This window comes from Rhizophagus irregularis, chromosome 6 (genome assembly GCF_026210795.1).
Source record: "Rhizophagus irregularis chromosome 6, complete sequence".
Lineage (NCBI taxonomy): Eukaryota > Fungi > Glomeromycota > Glomeromycetes > Glomerales > Glomeraceae > Rhizophagus > Rhizophagus irregularis.
In genome coordinates, this window is record NC_089434.1 from 245,963 (window position 1) to 267,239 (window position 21,277).

General features: G+C 26.9%; 4 protein-coding genes across 4 annotated transcripts; 3 read left to right on the forward strand and 1 right to left on the reverse strand.

The window, feature by feature from the left end:
- The first annotated feature begins 865 nt into the window (after positions 1-865).
- On the forward strand, positions 866-4,243 carry OCT59_025851 (uncharacterized protein). Its single transcript, XM_066142768.1, has 5 exons — positions 866-2,093; positions 2,324-2,436; positions 2,523-2,612; positions 2,691-2,763; positions 2,861-4,243. The coding sequence occupies exons 1-5, from the start codon at positions 1,742-1,744 to the stop codon at positions 3,913-3,915; spliced, it is 1,683 nt and encodes a 560-aa protein (XP_065992347.1). The 5' UTR covers positions 866-1,741; the 3' UTR covers positions 3,916-4,243.
- A 1,173-nt stretch (positions 4,244-5,416) lies between these two features.
- OCT59_025852 (uncharacterized protein) lies at positions 5,417-7,193 on the forward strand (the record flags this gene model as incomplete). Its single annotated transcript, XM_066142769.1, has 4 exons — positions 5,417-5,419; positions 5,709-5,794; positions 5,869-5,884; positions 6,993-7,193. The coding sequence occupies 4 exons, from the start codon at positions 5,417-5,419 to the stop codon at positions 7,191-7,193; spliced, it is 306 nt and encodes a 101-aa protein (XP_065992348.1).
- A 1,991-nt stretch (positions 7,194-9,184) lies between these two features.
- OCT59_025853 (uncharacterized protein) lies at positions 9,185-10,796 on the forward strand (the record flags this gene model as incomplete). The annotated part of the gene is made up of 3 exons (XM_066142770.1): positions 9,185-9,424; positions 10,420-10,425; positions 10,581-10,796. 3 exons carry the CDS (start codon positions 9,185-9,187, stop codon positions 10,794-10,796), a joined length of 462 nt encoding a protein of 153 aa, XP_065992349.1.
- Positions 10,797-12,010: 1,214 nt separating this feature from the next.
- Positions 12,011-20,494, reverse strand: OCT59_025854 (uncharacterized protein). Its single transcript, XM_025316272.2, has 16 exons — positions 20,211-20,494; positions 19,906-20,123; positions 19,708-19,819; positions 19,473-19,628; positions 15,733-19,344; positions 15,504-15,563; positions 15,266-15,437; positions 15,049-15,193; positions 14,758-14,965; positions 14,082-14,674; positions 13,841-14,010; positions 13,605-13,742; positions 13,338-13,527; positions 13,102-13,267; positions 12,748-13,018; positions 12,011-12,662 (listed from the first exon to the last, which is right to left on the reverse strand). The coding sequence occupies exons 1-16, from the start codon at positions 20,394-20,396 to the stop codon at positions 12,316-12,318; spliced, it is 6,744 nt and encodes a 2,247-aa protein (XP_025181009.1). The 5' UTR covers positions 20,397-20,494; the 3' UTR covers positions 12,011-12,315.
- Positions 20,495-21,277: the final 783 nt, after the last annotated feature.

A 21,277-nucleotide genomic window follows, 5' to 3' on the forward strand; every position in this document is an offset into this window, starting at 1 on the left:
TTTTTAAAAAAACAATTCCAAATTCATTAAAGCACTTTTGTAAAATTGTCTAAAAGTGTCATACATGTCACGTGAATTACGACTCTCCACGAAAAAAAAGGACAGAAATAAATTTATTTTTGTGGGGAAAGTTACTATTAAAGAATCAAACATTCAAATATAGTTTTAGTTTATCCGAATGGTCGATTAAATAATTGACGCCACATTAAGCCCACCTTTTACCTGATAGGGAACAAGTATATTTATTTTTTTTTTTGATGGATCTGCGGCCAGAAAAAAAAAATTGGTTTTGTGTAAAAATGTGGCAATAATACAATAATATTATAGTAATGTAATAACCAGATAAAGTTAGAGTTTTGGAGATTAGGAAAGTTTGAAGAACTATATGTAATCATAACATTTATTCTGTAGCCGTAGCGCAGCAGAATCGCCAGATGATTCATTCAAAAAAAAATCAACCCGCTCGAGTGACACATTATTAATAAAAGTAGATTACACGACTCGTTTGTAATGCTATAATGTATATAATGTATATGACATCAAAGGTTGCCATAAAAGCCATAAAAAAACACTGCTCACATGGCTTACCTTGATAAATTTCTTTTATTTTAAATCTGGAGTCAACCATCCCGAAGTACACATGATCTTGCACGCCAATTATTCTATTCTTTAATTAGTTATAATTTTGTTAATTTGGCTGTTACAAATTTGTTCAAAAATAAAAAGAAATATGCGACACGTATACACATATAATATTGCTTGTGTGGAGTAAATTTAATGATGCACATGCCGGGTAAGGTACGGAAATTTGTGAAACCTTCATAATATTCAACTTCAGTATCCCAACAAACGCTTAAAAAAATAATTTCAACCCTTATTTTTTTTCCTTTCATTCACTTTTTTTTCGGAAAACCTTTTTTTTAGGTTTTGTTTTTTTTTTTACAATTTTTTTTTTTTTTTTTTTAAAAAAAATTTCAAAACGATTAAAAATTTTATTATTATCAACTTTATATTATTAAAAAAATATTTCATATATTTACCTATTCTTTTTTCCTTTTTTTTTTAAAAAAAAAACTGATTTATAAAAAAAAAAAATCTTCCTTTAACAATCTTGATTTTAAAAAATTACTTATATAAAGAATTTAGTGTAATTACTAATAGCAAGCCTGGACTTGGCAACATAACAACAAAGAAAAAAACCAAAAGATATTAAGAAATATTATATATTTATTACGTCGAGAAAAATTTACACTTTTTTATAATAAGATTAATTTACTCAACCAGCTTTGTTTCTTCATTTTTTTTTTCTTTCAGATTTATTCACTTTAGCCTTTCCTTGACATATATTTACTTGGTTTTTAAACTATACATTTTATAATAAACGCTTTCCCCTATTTCATTTATTTCTATTCTTTTTTTTTTTTTGAGGAGGACGAGTGGAAGAGAGATCGGTGTGTCTTGAGGTGAATCTTTATTATTATTAGTACATTTTTAAAATAGATCTTAAAAAAAAAAAAATCCTTTTTTACAATAAAAAGAATTAATTTCTGTTGGTGTGGTTCCAGTTCTGTTGGTTTCTTTGCGTTTATTATTGTAAACCTTTCCAACTCAGGATCCATACAAGGCAAGAAATTGTTCTTGAGATAGGATTAAAAAATAAAAATTCTTTTTTTTTTATAAAAAAAAGAAATAAACATTAGAATTAAAAATAGCATCAATAAAAAACTCTCCAAAATTTCAAATGCCTCCCCATACTTCATTATATTATACAATGCCACCTAATACAACAAATTCAAAGTCCACAGCAACGACAGCCAATAGCGGCACAACTCAAATGAATACCAGTAATAAATCTTCTTCCACGCCATCAAAAACATCCCGACAAAGGAGAGCAGTCTCATCATCTTATGTTTTTGCACCTAGTTGGTTAAATTTAAATAATAATAAGTCTGGAACCCCTACAACAGTATTAAGTTCAGCTTATGTATCAACAACTGAAGAAAAATCTGTAAAGGAGGAGGTAAAGGGGGTGGGTGCGTCAAAGAAGGAAGGACTTGGTGGTATTCGACAGTCCAAGGAAGGTTTAGTAAAAGGTAAGAATCATTTTTTCCTGGCCTATATTTGTAAGATCAAGAATTAAAAAGAAAATAGGAATTAGGAAAAAAAAAATTTGGTTGGTGGTTGAATTAGTTTCCAAAAAAATTTTTTAGGTTGAGAATCTTGGCTTTCCTTTATGGAATGCTCTTGTGACACGGACCCAACTCTTATTTTTTAATTTTTTATTCTCATACAAAATGTGAATTCTGTGAATTTGCATTTTCAGATGGCAGTTCCTCTCTCAATCGTTCAGCTACCCCACTTTTGTCAACTCGATCAAAATCACGAGATTTATCTAGTTCTCGGTCATCAGCTTTTGGCGAAACGGAAAATCACGAGGTTGTACTAGTATTATTTATTATAATTTTTTTTTTTTACTAAAAAAAGGTTATTTATTAACATAAAACTTTTAATTTCACGTTTAGTCATCAGTTAAGTTACATGGCCGATCCCGTTCTGTTTCTCAAGTTAATCAACCTACTTCATCAACCTCATCAAGCTTTGATAAGAATTTTGTAAGTTATTTAATTCTATTATTATTTTATTCAAAATAAAAATTTTTACTAAACTTTATATAATTATAATTATTATAGCCGACATTGGCGAAAAAGAAACAATTGAATTTGTCTGTAGATCTTCCGGCAAAAAATGTTGAAAATATTTGGGGTAAATTTCTTATATATTTGAAGATTAGAAATTTCATTGTATTTTTTTTATTTTTTTTTTTCGATTCGTACTTAATTTAATTATTTATCAATATTAGCAAATTTAGAAGCAAAATCAAAGTTACTTTCACCGACTTCTACACCAAATGCTGAAGAAAATATAAAATTCAGTATTCCCAACATAGATAATGAACCGGAATTGGAGAGACGTATGTCCCTGGTACCCAAAGTAGAAAGCGGTAAATTAGATGGAAAAAGACCTAAGCACTCCATTAAACGCAAAACTAGTCGATCATTGTCAGTAGATAGTGTAGCTCGAGGTACCAACGGTAGTTCAGTTTTTGGATTTGGTGTAGGGATTGGTATACCAAACGGCCGATCCCTTGGACAGACACAGAATGCTAGATCTTATCTTAGAGAGAATACAGCTAAACCTATTAGCTCCCAACCTCAAAGACAAAGAGCGGCATCTATTTCTGCATCAAATGGAATAAAAAAGATATCAGTTACAACTCCTCGTATGGGTAGTTTTGGTCAATCAACTATAACAGGGAGAAAATCGAGCATTGGGGGTAATTCAAAATATTTATGGAGTAATGCCACGATGGGAAAAATGGGATCTTTCAAAATTTTTACAGAGGAGGAGGAAGAAGAAGAAGAGGAAGAACTCTTGAATGATAGAAAAGAAGTTAATGTTAATGATTGTGATCACATTGAGGAGGAGGAGGAGGAAGATGAAGAAAACATTAACAATAATACAGGTGACAAAAAAGCTTCGGTTAAAGTTAATCAAAATAATTATCATACCGATGAATCACCATCATCATCACCTACCTCCTCCTCTCTTGAACGTGAAGAGAAATTTCTTCTTGAATTAGGATGGAAAAAACCATATAATAAAGATACTGATAGCAAAGAATGGGCCATTACAGAAGAAGAAAAACGATTCTTTGTGAATTTTGTCCGAGCTTTGAATGGCATTTCAGTTTCAGAAAAAAATGAAGCTGAAGAGTTATCTTATAATGAGATTAATTATGCAAAAAGAAAATGGGCGGCTTTATTAAAGAATTTTAAGAATATGAATAGGGATAAAGTTTTTATGGGATGTTATCAATCCAATGGAAAACGCGTCACATTTAATGATGAGAATTAAAGAAACAGAAATAGCTAGCTATTAATACAAAAAAAAAATTATATATATTTTTTTATTATTAGGAATTTTTTTTTTTTCTCTGAGAATGTGTAGTAAAAAGATTTTTTTTTTATTAATTGCGGCCTAAAAAAAAAATCACCATTTTTGGAAAATTTATTTATTTTTTTTTTTAACATGTCTTTTAACTTGATTTTGCATTAAGATTAATTAATTAGTTGAAAACAAAAAAGTCAATTAATTAATCAAAGTTTTTATGATTTTTTATTATTTAAATAAAATCAATTTTGCAAGTGGCACAGTAAATGTACGAAGTGCTCACATGATTTTTAAAAAAAATAATGCGCAGCGCAGATAGATTTTTTTTTTTTATTATTTGTAATTGAAGTTAAAAATGGCTTAGTCAAATATTAATAAATATTTGTGGCAGTGTGCTGAGCCACAAGAAATAAAGACAATTTGGCTTTGGGCAGCCCGAATGGCTGTTTTTTTTTTTTTAAAAAAAAAAAAAAAAAAAAAAAAAGCAAAAAATTTAATTGTGGCGAATGAATTACCTATTTAATCGTGACCCTTATATCAAATGGAAAATTCTATTATAATCAAGTTGTAAAACGTATTACTATTTATTAGTGTTAACTGTATTATTACTTTCCTTGATCCCCCCTTTTTTTTAATTTGGAGGATAGGAATGTTTGTTTGTTACTTTTTTGTTATCACATTAAATAGATAATATTTAAAGATCGACATTCGGAATCTATTTTCTCAAAAAGATATTTGGCTGAAAAATAATGTAGGACGAAAGTTTATTTATGTACAACTTATACAAGTTACCAATAAGTACTCTTAAAGGTTGCAAAAATTGAATCATTATGCAATGCAACGAAATGCAAACGATATTTTTGTCCTTTTGAAAATGTTTGTTGAACATCATATTTTTTTTTTTTTTTTTTTAATAATTAAACTTTCTTAAAATATGAAAGTGTAAGTGTTTCAGATTCTTTTATTTATCTTTAAAGTAGGGAAATTAATTAAGAAACAATGTAAAATTTAAGAATAAAGTTATTGCACCTTGCATTTAATACATTATATCGTCATATGATTTTAAGAGACGAGTAAATTTTTTATCTTTCGTTTCGAAATTGAAAAGATGACAAGAAAATTTAAGAAGATTAAAAAAAAAAAATTTAAAAATAGTTTAATCTTAACTATAATAAGAGGAATGAGTTATTATTACACAAAAGTTATGCTGTGGCTAACAATTTTTTTTTCTTTTTTTCTACGGTAAAATGGAAGAACCATTATGATTATTTAATGATTATCCTTTTTAATTAATTTATTTAGTAATTTTAAAAGAAAACGGCTAAAAATATTTTAATGAATTTTAGTTTTTTTTTTTTAATATCAATGAAATCATTAAAAATTTCATTAAATTAACAATTTAATTTACCAAATCGAGAATGGATAGAATGAACCCTTTTATAAATTTAATATAAAAAAACCAATCATGGTAATATCATTAATTCTAAGAAAAGATACAAATCAAATCTAAACTTTTTAAAGTAATTTTAAGTCGATTTATATAATAAAAAGTGAAAAAGTTTTTTATTAAAAAAAAAAACAATTGTTTTACAATTAAAGTTACACTTATTTATACAATAATTATTATTAAAAACTTAAAAAAAAAAATGAAATGAAGTGATCACAAGAGAAAATTCTTGGAAAAAAATTTCAATATAAAAGTGAGCTCGAATTGACCTTCTCTCTCTCATAGTCCTTTTTCAAAAAAAAAAAAAAAGACTTTCAAAAAAAATAATTATAATAATAACATTAATAATAATCCCCATTTTAAATTCTTTTTACCTTTTAATTGTAATATTTTTCTGTAAGTTTACATTTACATTTATAATTAATACCGTTAATTTGATAATAACTTGTTGACCTCTTATTTTTTTTTAGACAAAAAAAGATCTCGGTAATAATATAAAAATATCAAAATGCAACAAATTCTCAAAGTATTTATCGTGCTCGCTTTCATTATTGCTGTAATAGCAACCCCAGTACCTATTCAAAAACGTCAAGGTAAAACACCTAAATGTCCAACACCTCCAAAAGAAAGTTCACAATCAGATAGTTATCCAGTATATTCAACTGGCGATGAGCTTATGCCAGTCAATTGCCGACCGGCGTAAAAAAAAAAAAAATATTTTTTTATTGTATTATAATCAGATATTTGTATAAATTTAATTAATAGTGTCTATTTTCGGTTTTTTATTTTAATTATTTGTAATTATTTATTTTATTTTTTTTTCTCATAAATAAAAAATATATTAATTAAATATTTTTGATCTTTTTAAAAGCCACACTTTTACTTTAATGTGTAACATATTTTTTTTAAAATAAAAAGTACAAAAAGAAATCGTATAGAAATAAATATAAATGAACTATGGAGAAACATAGAAATTCAATTTTTAGTAAGAAACTTCCAAATGAGTGAATTGATTGACAGCTATTGAACAATGATTTTTTGAACATTTTTTAACAATGTTTTTGCATTAAAATTTACACAAAAAAAGATAAGAAATGATGGAATGATATCATTCATAAAAAAAAAAACCTGCATTAAGGTTTTTTTTTTTTTTTTAGGCATTTTTTTAAAAATACTTTTTTTAATACTTTTTTTAACTTTTTTTAAAATTTATAAATTTTTAATTTTAGATCAAAATTTTTGTATATATATGAGTTCAATTTGACAAAGTCTTTCATTATAGTCTGAAGACTTTTTTTTTTAAAACAAAAAAAAAATCCCCGAAATTACGAAAAAAATAACAAACAATTAATTTTAAAAATAATTAATTAATTAATTTAAAATAACGTAATAACGTAATAACGTAATATTATAATACTATAATAAACCGTAAATATCATAATATCGTAATTATTCGGAATATCCATATATCGGAATATCGGAATATCAAATAATCTATTTTTTCTTTATAATAAGTAGGTACCCTTTTTTTATATTAGACAATTTTTTTAAAAAAAACTAATTCTAATATTTCCTTATTTCCTTTTATTTTTAGACGAAAAAAAAAATGCAACAAATTCTTAAAATATTTATTGTGCTCGCTTTCATAATTGCTGTAATAGCAACTCCAGTACCTGTTCAAAAACGTCAAGGTAAAACACCTAAATGTCCAACAACTCCAACAGAAAGTACAGAATCAGATACTTATCCAGTATCTTCAGATGGTAAAGAACTTAAGCCAATCAATTGTCCGTGATTGAATATATTTTTGTAATTATATGTACAGTACTAGTTGTATTTATATATATATATGTATATGTATATGTATATTCTTTTTCTTTTTTTTGTTTTTTTTTGTGGAAAACTTATTTTAATATTGTTAGAATTATATGAATTGTATCAAATAATAAATTATTTTAGCCACACTTTGTGGCATAATTTTCTGTGTAACGTTTAAAAAAGAAAACAATTATTTACTGTGATACTAAAGAATCATTTGGAACTTTTTGATAAAAATAATTTGATTTTTTTTGAATTTTATTGAATTTTATTGAATTTCAAAAAGTTCAAATTCTCACTATTATTCTGATATTATCTAATATAACAAAAATAGCTACATACAGAACAATGAAATGTATTTAAATATCCGGAATTTCGAAAAAGATCATCTCTATTAAATGAATTTTTTTTTTAAAAAAAAAATTTATCACCATATTTTTTTTTTTTTAATTAAAATATTACCGCCACATACGCCACAAGAAATGATCAATTCATGCGATAACCCTTTTTTTTAGTTCTTTTCGAAAGATTTTCTAAGCCAATCTAAGCTTTTGTCATAACACCTTAAAAGCCAGTTTTTGGAATTATACGTATTATTTATGTTTTTAATGAAAAAAATATGAAGAGAAAAAATATATATATATATATATATATATTTTAAAAAAAAATTTCATATATAAGCGAGCGCGAATCGACTGATTTTTCATTATAGTCTGAAGACTTTATTTATTTTCGAAAAAAAAATATAAATATAAATAAAAAATATTAATCAAAACACCAAAAACATCAAAAACGTCGAAACATCAAAACATTGAACATCAAAAATCGAAACATCGAAACATCGAAATATCGAAATATCGCGTATTTTTCTAGTAAGTTTCAAATTCACATTTCACATATTTCACATTTGGATTTTTAAAAAATTAAAATTGTTAACTCTACTTTTTTTATAGAAAAAAAACGTAACAGAATGCAACAAATCCTCAAAGTATTTATTGTTATTCTCGCTTTTATTTTTGCCGTAATTGCATTACCTATTCAAAAAAGATGTTTCCCATGTCACCCACGAAATTGTGGTAGTTTACTATCAGATAAATGTCCAGTAAAATCATGTCGTAATGGCAAACTCTGCTATTATTAATTACTATGTAAATTAGGAATTTATAGGAAAAAATTCATAATCATTTATGATTTCATCTTCATCTTCATCTTTATTTTTACTTTATTTCTTTATTTCCTTCTTTTTTACTTTTTACTTTTATTATTTGAGAAAACATTTCATAAATTAAAAAATATTTTCTCAAATCGCGTCAATAATTCTGTGGACAAGACAAGCCACATTCTTATGTGGCATAATTTTCTGCGTGTAACAATGTGTAACATTTAACCTTAATAAAAAGCAACCAAAGGAAAAACCGTACAATACGTAATATTAATAATATTCAAATAATATCTAACAATACTTAATAAATAATAAAATTATTAAGAAAAGTCACTTGTCACATGAAATATGAAATAACATATAGGTCATACACCCATTACACCTTTTTGATTTTTCTTTCATTTGTTTACATAAAGATGCAAGCCATTTGCTCTAAGCCAACCTAAGCTTTTTTTCAAGGGAAGCCATTGAACTTTTCTCCCCATGTTACACTTATTTTATTCAAAAGAAATAAAATAAAATAAAATAATTTAATTGTAATTTAATTATAAAAATAATAAAAATAATAAAACGAAAATTTCGTATATAAACGATCTCAAATCGACCAAGTTTTCATTATAAGTCTGAAGACTTTTAATACAAATAATAAAAACATTGAAATTTGAAAAATTTGAAAAAAAAAATATCGCGCATAAATAATAATATATGTAAGTTTAAAATTTAATATTATTGTTAGACGCTTTATCGGTATACATTTAATGTGATAACTTTCTTTTTTTTTTGTTGGACGTGTTTAGAAAATCAAAATGAAACAAATTTTCAAAGTATTTTTTGTGATGCTCGTTTTCATTGTTGCTGTAATGGCAACTCCGGTACCTATTCAAAAACGTCAGGAAGCAACTGAAACAACTGAACCAACTGAACCAACTGATCAAGGCGATCAAAGTGGTCAAAGTAATCAAAATAGTCAAAGTAGTGCTGATCCATGCAGTGAATCCGCATTGGATGATAACGTCCCTACAACATCAGAAGGACAAGATGTTAAAGTATACGGTTGTTCATAAGTAATTATAAGTATTATTTATTTATTTATTTATTTTTTTACTTTTTTACTTTTTACTTTTTTTACTTTTTATTCCATGTATAGAAAAATATTGTTATTAATTTATTTTTAAATCAACGTCAAATAAATATTTTTATTTTTATTTTTATTGCTTTGCTTATTTTAAGTAATTGCTGTGGACAAGCCACGATTGATTTTCACTTTGTTTGTGCAACATATAAATATCCCAATTATTAATTACAATTATTAAATTATCGAACAACCGCAAATATAATTTTAAAAAGAAACTGAAGCTTTCAGCTTGTGAATTTCATTTTTCAAAAATTCCAACTTCCAAATTACCTTCCAATCGAATTAATCGAATTTAAAAAAAAACTATATATAAATATTCGCGCATAAAACAATCAATCTCGTTTATTACTATGTTTTTTTTTATTGGTCACAATGCCGCATGAATAATGTTATGCGGTTATACAATGAACTTTTTTTAATTTTTTTTTTCATTAATGGTTTACACAAAAAGAATGATAAGAAAGAAAAAATGCATTATCATATTTTTAAATTATTCTTTGACCAGCCCAAAAGCCTCAACCTTTTTTTAAAAGCCGAGTTTTTTTTATTGAAAATATACAAAAATGTGTATTACATATGCCGCATTTTTTTTTTTCTTGTTAAAAAAAGTAAACTTTAATTAATATCTAATTATAAATTTAATTTTTTTTAGATCGAAATAGATCGAAATTTTTTTGAAGAAATTTTTTTGTATATAAATGTGTTCAAAGTTGACCTTTTGATTTTTTCTCTACAGTTCTTTACAACCTAAAGAACTTTTTTTTCAAAATAACAACAACAACAAAAAATAATAAATAAAAAAATAAAAAACGAAATTAATAATTTAACGAAAACAAAAACGAAAAATAATTAAAAATTAAAAATACGAAATACGAAATACTAGTATTTAGTGATAAACATTTTTAGTTATACGTAAGTTTTTCAAATCCTTTGAATCTGATTTTTTTTTTTAAAAAAAAAATTCTTTTGTTACAACTGTTTTTTAAAAAATTTATTTTTTTAAAAAAAATTTCCTCAGTTTTCAAGTATATTGACATTAAAAATTTTTTTCTTTTCAAAAAAAAAAGATAAAGAAACGAGACGAATCAAAAATGCAACAAATCTTCAAAGTATTCATTTTGTTCGCTTTCATAATTGCTGTTATAGCAATTCCAGTACCTGTGCAAAAACGTCAAGGCCATAATTGTCCACCATCATCACCGGAAATTAATCAATCGGATACTTTTCCAGTAAGCTCCGATCCTAAGTCACCCGACGGACTTAAACCTTTTAATTGTCCCTAAAATAACAAATTATTTGTAACAAATGTACATTTTCTTTTCTTTTTTTTTTTCTCTTTAATTTTTTGTATTAGAATTCTAGAAAATACTTATCTATTTTATTAATTAATAATATTGATTGAGAATATAATCGTTAAATAAAATAATATTTTTTTTTACATTTGAATTTTTTGAAGTCAGTGTGTAACATTTGTCCTTTTGTGTAAATACCGCCAAAGTTCGGTTTCTTATAAAACAAGAGAATTAGAAAAAATTATTCTTTTTTATTTTCATTTATGTGGAATGTTGCAGTAATGTTGCGGTAAAAAAAAAAAAGAATTATGTAAATAATATATTCATTCATTTATTTTAAATAGGGTTTACTAAAAATGAATAATTATTTTATTTATTTATTTTATTTATTTATTTTTTTTTTTAAACTTTATATTTTTAGGAACTATTATTGGAAAATTTAATTTTTTTTTTATTTTTTTTTTTTCAGTCCAATCAATCTTTTTTTGGTATAACCGGAATTAACCTTATCGTGAAAAGAAATATATATAATATATATATATGTATAATAGAAATATATTATTTATATATATATATGTGTTTATTACGTAATATATGCAATATCCATTCATTCATGCATTTTCATGCAATATCTTGACATGTTACACTTATCTCAAAGTTATTATTTCAAAGAAAAATAATAAAAAAAAAATACCATTTATCGTAAAATGTTGTACATAAAAGTAATAATATATTGATTGCAAAAATAACAATTTTTTTTTATTGTATTAGTTTTATTGAGCTCGCTTTTTCATTCCTATTCAAAGAACGTTCAACTCAAAAAGCAATTGTTATACAATATATACCAGTCAATTTTATACCAGTCAATTTTATACAGTATAATAATTATGACAGTTTAATTCTTGTATTCAAATAATAATACTGTTGTGACAGGTCTGTTCTGTTTATTTTAATGTTGTTATCTCTCTCTTTGTGTAATTTAATATTACCCGAATCTCAAAAATAATATCTTTTCGTGAACATGTTACACTCCATTGTCTTGGCATTTGTTGAATCGAACCATACATAAACTTTCCGAATCTTTTTCACATTCATGTGAACCCGTTGCTCAAATGATTCGATTTTTTTTTAAAATTTATCGTTGCCTTGTTGTCATACCAGCAAATACAGCAAATACTCGGGCTAAAATTCAGGGTACTTACGTGATTACAGTTGCCACTGCACCTGCTGTTAAATAAATATGGAATCATTTATTACTTTTTATTAATGCTGCCTAATTAGTCGTGTGAACTTTTTACCTAATATCTTAAAATAGAATACAGATTATAATTAGAAAATAGTACGATCAGCATCGATCATCACTCTGCAGATGATATCATTCAAATATTGTTCATATATATGTTGAAAAATAAATATTATTTATATAAATTAATTAATTTAATTAATATTTTAAATCTAATAAATTATCTAATCTCTATATCGACTATTAACCATATTACTTAATTTCATTCTAAGAAAATCCAGAAAAATCAGAAAAATCATTCTTCAAAACTATACTAGGTCCTTTACTTAATTCTAATTGTTCATTAACTTTTCTTTCCCTTTCTTGTTGTAAACGTTGTTGAGTAGCTTGTTCTTGTAATACATTAAATCTTATAGCACTCTCTAATTTTGTTTTAAGTTGAGGTGATAATAATCCTATCGCTTCTTTAAAATTTAATGGTTGACTTGTTGCTAATGAAAGAATATGTTTAACTGAAATTGTATGTAATTGTGGAAGTTGATAATATGATTCCAATGGGGGATTTTCTAAAAGATTAATTAATGTCGGTAATATAACCGCTATAACCAATGATTCTTTTTAATTAAGAGAAAATATGTAATTAATTTCATCATTTTTATAACAAAAAATTATATATTCTTTTTTTGAAAATGTACTTACTTTGAGATTCATTAGCAACTGTATTTATCGTTAATAAAGTTTTAATAATTTCTTCGACAATATTTGATTTATCATCATTTTGTTCTAATCCTGATTCTTTAATATTTTGTAAATAAATAACTAGTTGTGGTATTAAAGCTTTAATAAAATTATTACTAATTTCCATTGAAGCTGATGTTGTAGTACTTTCTGTTGTATTGATCAAGTCATTTGTCGATTTCGTTGAAAGTAATATTAAGGTACGAATACATTGTAATGAAGTTACGGAGACCTAAATCAAGTGATTTAACCAATTGAGCTTTTTTTTTTTTGAATTAATGCTCCCTTATAATTGCTTATAGTAATTACACTTACCGTAGCATCATTAGATTGAAATCCTTTTTTTAACATTTCAATTGATCTATCTTGTAATTCCTTAGATCTTAAACATGATTTAGGATTAAAAGTGAATAATAATGTGATAGCCAATAAACAATTTTTTATTGTTGATACTTCTTCTTCCTTATATACTACTTTTTCACTATAACGAAAAGAAAAAAAAAGATTAAATATTATGTATTCAATCAAAGTTAAAAAAAAATTAAACATACCTGACAAGCAGAGAATTAATTTTAGTTAAAATAGACCAAATAGAAGAATGAATTATTTTAGAAAAATTATTAACATCTTTTTCTTCTCTAAATGATTTTTCTAAATTCCCTCCATCACATAATAATTTTACGTTATATAATATATTTTGTATTATATCATTTTGTTGAAATTGTGAATCTTGAATTATAGCTATATTTTGAAATAAAAGAATTTAGATAATATATACAAACAGACATATACATACATGTATATACATGAATACTTACATATAAATATATAAAATGCTATCGCGATAAAATCATTTTTATATTTAATTGGTGCAACAATAATAAGTGAAGTAAAGGCTTCTATTGAAGCTTTTAATATTGTACTAATTTGCTGAGAAGTTTGCCCTCTAGCATTACCTATAAAAGAGAAAAGAAAAAAAAAACAATTATTATTTAGTCATTCCTTATATTAACCTCTATTTAATACTAGTAAAAAGACATATTTTGATCAATACCTTGAGGAGGTCTAAATATTCTTAGAGATGCGGGTCTTGTAGAAAGGGATGGGACTTTTTGGAAAAATATATTAACAATTAATCTTAAAATATAAAATACTACTGTTCGTGATTTGTCATCAGTTTCATCATTTGTAACAGTATCATCTGAATTTCCACTAATCGTTGCACTATAAAGTAAATTAAATAAGTTAAATTTGATAAATAATTTTTTTTTTTAAAAAAAAAAGAATAAAAATACCTCTCTTCTTCCGTCGATAATAAATCTTCACAAAGATAAGTACTACCATAATCATTAATAATATTAGCAACGATTTGTATAATATCATATTGTACTTCAAATCCTTCAGTTAGAATTAATCTATCAAATAAATTAATTAATTCAATAACCATTTCTTTCTCTAAAAATACGGTTCCAGCTACACTTGGTCTAAGGAATGCTTTTAAAGCATTAATACAAGTTTTAACAACTTTATCATTTTCATTTGTATTATTAGGATTATTTACACTTGAATTGACACCTAATCCACTTGATCTATTACTACCTCCAAATGTTTTTGATAATGCTTCTACACAAAGACCAAATAATATAAAAAAATCTTTTACTGCCTCTTTTTTTGTTGAAGTTTCCGTTGCAGTAGTGAAATCTGTGAAATCATCAAATGATTCATTTTCCTTCTCATTCTCGAAATCTGTGAATTCTTCTTCATTAACATCACCACTTGACGTAGATGAAGAGTCGCTCCCATTTAATGCGCTAATAATTAATGGATTTCCGCTTTCCAATAAACTAGCAACTGCTCCTAATATTGTCAACCAAGACATATTATAATACTACACCCCCATCACGCCCAAAAAAAAATTTATATGAATACATAATAAAAAACGCTTATAAACTCAAGCTTGAATATACATACCGGAAGAATAACTTCCCTTGTTAATCCACTGTACATAGAATCAAAAACTTCAGTTTGTGCAGAACCACCACCAAAATTCCCCCCGCTTCCTCCAATTTTTCCATTTCCAATAATATTAGTTTGTGCCTCAGCTACATCAGGCTCAACTTGTACTCGAGCATATTCTTTTAATGCTGATACCCATAATGGACACAACAACGACAAGTTACTATTAAAAAAAATTATTATTAATTAAGGAAAACTTGATATTGAACAAATTTGTTATGTAATCATTAATGTAAGAAAGGATACGGTTCAATAACTTGTATTAAATAAGATTGTTTAATACTAGAAACTTGTAATTCAGCCCATGCATTTAATACAGATAATTTAATCATTATGGCGGCATGAGGACTCAAATCTTTAACGTCACCAACGGTTGTAACACTAACATTATCTAACATGAAAAAAAATTTAGTAGTTAATTAATAATAATAGATCTCGCCAAATATATAATATTTATAGTTACCTTTACAATTTTCTAAGGCAGTAGTTAATAATTTCAGTATACGACCCATACGATATAATTCTTTTACTATACCGCTACCAACAAATACAGCACATACTTTTACAGCAGCTGATAGAATTTCAGGTGAAGATTCTGCCGTGAAAGCTGGTGTAAGTGCTGCTCCTATTTGTGCCTATTATAAAGAAATCTCTTGTTAGCACACATAAATGAGCAATTTTTTTATAAAGTAAGTCCTAACCTGATATTGTTCTAAAAGAGCAGCTTCTTCAAAGTCTGGATCAGGTGTTGCGGCAAATTTCTTTTTTTTAAAAAAAATAAATAAAATAAAAAATATAATAAATAAATAAAGAAAAAATAAATAAAGCGTATGTTTTATAGGGTGTGTTATATAATGTCCCAGAATAAGTGGTAAAAATGAAACATAGATAGTGTAACACATTAACCCTAACCCATCCTTAAATAATTACCTCAATTACGTCTCTTAATACAGTTAATCCTTCTAATCTCATTTCACTAACAACAGCAGTACTAGCAATAAAAGCCATTTTAATTAATTCTTGTACTCTTAATACTAAGTAATCTTTTCCAGTGGCTCCTTTTTTCTTCGCAATAACTAAATCAAAATGATCTTTATCACCAGAACTACTAATAACTTCAACAACTTGACGTAAGCATTGTAAAGCAAATAATTGAGTACGCCATCTTGGTGGAATTTGTACAGAATCTTGAATTAATTTAGTATTCTTTTCTAATTCTCTATTACGAACTTGGAAGGTGTTGGTTTTTCCTTTTTCTACCTTAACTTCAAAACCTTTGACTTCATCACCGCCTTCATCTAAGTCATTTTCATTACCAATTCCATCTAAATCATCATTACCAGATATATCTAAAGAAGGAGGTTCGATTGGAGCACCTGCACTTGCAACGCTACCAGTTTTTGACATTACTTTTCTGCATAATTCAACCCAGAGAGAAGGATTATCAATTGCTGTTTGATTTAACCAACTCTTTACTATATCTTTAACACCATCAATAGTTGGATCAGTATCCAATAAGCTAAATAATTGATTATCTAATCCAGGTACTGCAACTTCAAATACATGTTTAGCATTTTTTTGTACTAATTGATATAAACAAGTAACCGCAACTTCTTTTAATGGTAAATGTTTACTACTTAATTGAAATTGTAAAAATGCCACCAATCTAGGTAAATCAACAAATTGTTGAGCAAACATAATAAAATGTTGTAAACATCTAATTGATTCTACCACAACCATTTGTTCTTCATCATTTCTCAATTCAATCATCAAATTTAAACACAGATTTCTTACTTTAGCGCTTGATTGTAGTTCTGGACCCAATGTACCAATCAATCCATATATAATTTTACCAAATTGTTGATAAGCGGAAAATCCCAACCCAACATTTGTTGTCCCGACACTACCACCACCTGGTTCATGAGTATCTGCCATATATAATTTAGCAATAATACCCAAAGTACTACTGACATATTGAGAAAACATTAATCCAGCTGATTCAATTACTTTTGCTAATGCATATAATGCCCAAAAATGTACCACCGGGTGAGGATCACTGCTCAATGATAATAATATACCAACTAACGTTTTGAGGTGACTACCAGCCGCCATTCCTCCTACATGACTATAAATACATCCAAGTGCCAACGCACTACCTGCTCTAGTGTCAGGTTCCCTATTATTAACTACTTGATCAACCAATAATTGCATTTGTGTAGTTACCAGATTACCTCCAACGATGCTTAGTAATCTTCCTAATGCTTCGCTCGCCGCATTTCTCAAGTATGGATCAGGATGTATAATGGCTTCTTGTAACATGTCCATTGCAATACCTCCAATTCTCTTGTCTGCAATACCATTATTATTTCTATTACTATAATTTTTATTCATTATATTCTTAAATATTGCCAATAATCCAATTACCATATTAACTTGTACTGCCATCTTTCTTCCTGGACTTTTCTCTAATCTAGGATGTTTTGTTGATTTAATTAATTGATCCAAAATAACTTCTTGTACTTGAGCACTCTGTGCCGGGAATACTAATCCGAATAATTCTAAACTATAATCTACTAATGCAGTTGCTGCTGGTACTGGTTTTGGCATTTTATTATTGTTGTTGTTACTATTATTATTATTTGATGATGATAACCAATAAGTTGTATAAATCATTAATGAATCATATTCAGGTGCTCCTATAATTGGTTGTTCTAATTGGTTTTCAACTCTACTTTCAACTAAATCCCTATTTAACCAATCTCTTACTCCTACTTTTCTGCCATTTCCTTCTTCATCATCATTATCTACCAGATTGGCGATATCAATATTCATTCCCTGTAATCTGCTTGTAACACCGTAAGCATATTCATCTCCTGTTGTCCATACACTTGTAAAACTACCAGAAACTGCTGCAGCGATTGCTGCTGTAATCGCACTTCCAACATTCTTTTCAGGATCCGCAAATTGTGATACACTTAATTTCAATAATTGTGTGCTTAAATTATCATAAGTGCTGATTGGCCTTATGACTACAAAACATTGAAATATCCTTCGTTTTAGCATATTTTCCCTATCCGAGAATTTTAACGATGAAAATGGCAATTGTGGTGCAATTGAAATTGATGATGAATTTGGTGTAGGATTATTTGGAAATGAACTTGGAACCAATAAAGTGAACGTTAATGCATTATTTAATAAAGCTACTAATCTTTTTGATACATCTGATGTAACTAATTTAGAATTATGTAATAAGAAACTTAACATAGCACCTAATACGCATTCTCTAACATGAAACATGAATGACCATTCAGTTTCACTTCTATTTGATACTGACTCTTTATTACTATTTGGTTTAGGTAAAGCCATCTTCCATAATATTAATAATTGTGGTAAATGTAATTTAACAAAATTAGGACCTAATGACATTAATGATCCGATGAGTATCCATGCTACTTGTATTTGTATGCTCGCAACTGACAAATCTTTATTCGCACTTGTTTTAATTAACTGAGTTGATAATGAAAATATCCTTGCGCTCACTTCAAATGATACATCCAATGGTCTACTTGGTATAACACTTAATAATGCTGCTAATCCATAAGCATATCCAAGTGTCCTTTTCGGTAATTCACTCGACGTCACTTGATTTGATAAATTATTCAGATCTTTACTTAACAATCCATGTACTTTCGTAATTAATCCCGATAATTTTATTGGTAATGAATAACATAAACATCTAAGACACCATGCTGTTGCTATTTGTACCGAATAACTTGAATGACTCAGCAGTGTAACCAATGGATCCGCGACTACATCAAATACTGTGCTTGCTGCTCCTCCTAAATCTAATAATAATCCTGATATTTCATTAGCTGCACATACAAGTGATAACTTTGATGGCTCAACTTGATTTGCCGACCATTGTTTTAACCATCCATTAGCCAATTCACGTACTGCTGTAACTTGTCCTTGTTCACTTAATAATCTAGTACCGATAACATCACGTAATAATAATTCACAATGTTCCCGAACATTAAGTGCTTCATACCGTGATGAAGAATTTTTTGGGTGTGATACAAGATCCTTTAATAAATGTTGTGCGATAAATGAATAATTTAATTCAACGTATTTTGTACCCAATTGTAAGAATAATGCTGAATATGTTTCTATTATTGCTGCTCTAACTTCTCTTGATGTTGATTGTTTATTATAAATTGTTGATAAATTAGTTAACATTTCTTCTACTGATAATATTACTTTTGTTGAAGATGAAGAATCTGATTGCTGTAGACCATCATCACCTGATATTTGCGATGGTAAAGTGGATGATTTTTTCTTTGATGAAGTAGTTGAAGATATTGCTAAAAAATCTGCTTCACTTTGTGTTCCCGCTAATAATGTTGCAATATATGATGAAACTGAACGACGAATTGTTTGATTAGATCCGTCAAGTAATTTAACCATTTGATTAAGTAAGTTATCTAATTCATTAGACGTAATTGGATATTGTTGATGTGTATACTTTGCTATAGCATGCATACACTGTTATATTATATAATTAATAAAGATGAGAAATGGTAAGTAAAGTTAAAAAAATAATTTCATTTACAATTAAAAGTCAATGTATAACTCCAAGGATTCTATATTATTGATTTGTGTATTACATATACCTGAACTGAAGCTACTTTAATGATCAATGCTTTGTCATTTAATCCTGATCTCATTTGTTTCATAATGTCTTTTACTATAGATTCTGTTACTCCTTTACTTGCTCCTTCAAGCGATCTATTTATTGTATAAATAGCTTCCAATCTAACAATCAATGCCTAATAATGAAATTAAAGGGGGTTAGATAATCGATAAGTTGTAAACCAAATTTCTACTGAATAAAAACAATTACATTACATTGGATGAATTCTTGATTGTTTTCAAACAAATATTAACAGTTTCAGGAACAAGTGATAATATCTTATCTCCTAAAGATTTTAAAATTATACCAATACAATGTAATGCGGCTCTAAATAAGAATTTGAAGTCCCAATCAATATAAAAAAAATGTAAAAAATATATATATATATATATAATAGTTGATGAAATACTCACAATTTAGTCTCTTTTTCTCCAACATTTTTACCTACACCAACTAAACTTTGAAGTGCTGTGATAGTATCAAATAAAGTTCTAGAATCACCTTTAATATAAATAATAACAAAAATTCTTGCTATAAGTTGTCTAATCGGTCTCTGTGGTTTTGGTGTTATTGATGATATAAATTTTAATAATTGTTTCTCAAGATTTGTCTGACATTGTTTTATTGTATCCTTGATGAAATCGAAAATAAAAAAAAAAATTTAGTTTAGTTAAGAGAGGAATTTTGATTGCAAACAAAAAAAAGTTAAATCAATTACTTTATCGATTTTTTTAATCTCCCTTTCTAAATTAGCCAACCAATTAAAAACATATAATTCCTGTTTTTCAGGATTAGCAGCGTAGGATGCAAGTTTATGCTCATCAAATTGAAAAGGTTCATTAAATGTTGTTGGGTTTGGTGAATCTCTTCCTGTTGAAGCCGACGATACTCTTGGCGAGGCCATCAACTTTAAAACTTGTACACTGTAGAATCAAAAATTGAAGGTTTTAAAGTTGATGGGAAATTATAAAATATCTATTAAATTTCTTCAACTCTCAAAATATTTAAAAAAAAAGCAAGAAAGAGTAATGAAAAATAGTTAATGGTCGATATTTTTTGTGGCTTGGATGTGTTACGCAGATCCCTCTAAGGAAGAACCGGTTAATTACTAAATCTAAATCCAACCAAAGGAGCTGCGCATATAAGAAATAGTTGACGTTAGACAAACAATCAAACTGGGTAATATTTAAATTAAATGACGCGATTTGTCAGAAATTATGGGGATTCAATTATTATTTTTGAATTTATGGTAATGTCTTTGCATGCACCGTAACTTTTCACAATAGACAAGTAGTCGACAATCCACGGATGAGCATATTTTGGGTAATACAATGCATGCATTTAATCAATAACTAATGAAATCCCAAGACTGTATCTTTAATAATGAGTATGAAATATTCAATTCGCTGTTAATTTATTTTTTTACTAGATTCTGTCCGGAAAATATTTCTTCTAAATGCGTATTTAAGTTTCCGAAATGCGGATCATCGGATTGAACATGGAACATTGCAATTTTTTCATTCAGAGTTTATTTATTGAGTTATAGACCAATAATTTTATAGGATCGTATATGACAATTGCAACCTACGAAATGAACTACTACTTTGTAAAGGTAATATACAAACTAATTGAAATGAACTACTACTTTGTAAAAATAATATACAAACTAATTAAACAAAAATTTCTGGTGCCTTTATAGTTGCGATAGTCCATATGAAGCAAAATACTACAATATAAAGTTCAAAGTATTGGATTATGTACTTTGATTTTTGCTTTGATTTAATA

What these genes read in the sequence shown, in the direction of transcription:
- OCT59_025851 (XM_066142768.1), top strand. Translation starts at nt 1,742, where the DNA reads ATGCCTCCCCATACTTCATTATATTATACAATGCCACCTAATACAACA. An exon ending in CAAGGAAGGTTTAGTAAAAG is followed by an intron (nt 2,094 to 2,323) that starts GTAAGAATCATT and finishes TTGCATTTTCAG; the next exon opens with ATGGCAGTTCCTCTCTCAAT. An exon ending in GCGAAACGGAAAATCACGAG is followed by an intron (nt 2,437 to 2,522) that starts GTTGTACTAGTA and finishes TTTCACGTTTAG; the next exon opens with TCATCAGTTAAGTTACATGG.
- OCT59_025854 (XM_025316272.2), bottom strand. Translation starts at nt 20,396, where the DNA reads ATGGCCTCGCCAAGAGTATCGTCGGCTTCAACAGGAAGAGATTCACCA. An exon ending in TGCCTTAGAAAATTGTAAAG is followed by an intron (nt 15,194 to 15,265) that starts GTAACTATAAAT and finishes TTTTCATGTTAG; the next exon opens with ATAATGTTAGTGTTACAACC. An exon ending in AGTTGCTAATGAATCTCAAA is followed by an intron (nt 12,663 to 12,747) that starts GTAAGTACATTT and finishes TTAATTAAAAAG; the next exon opens with AATCATTGGTTATAGCGGTT.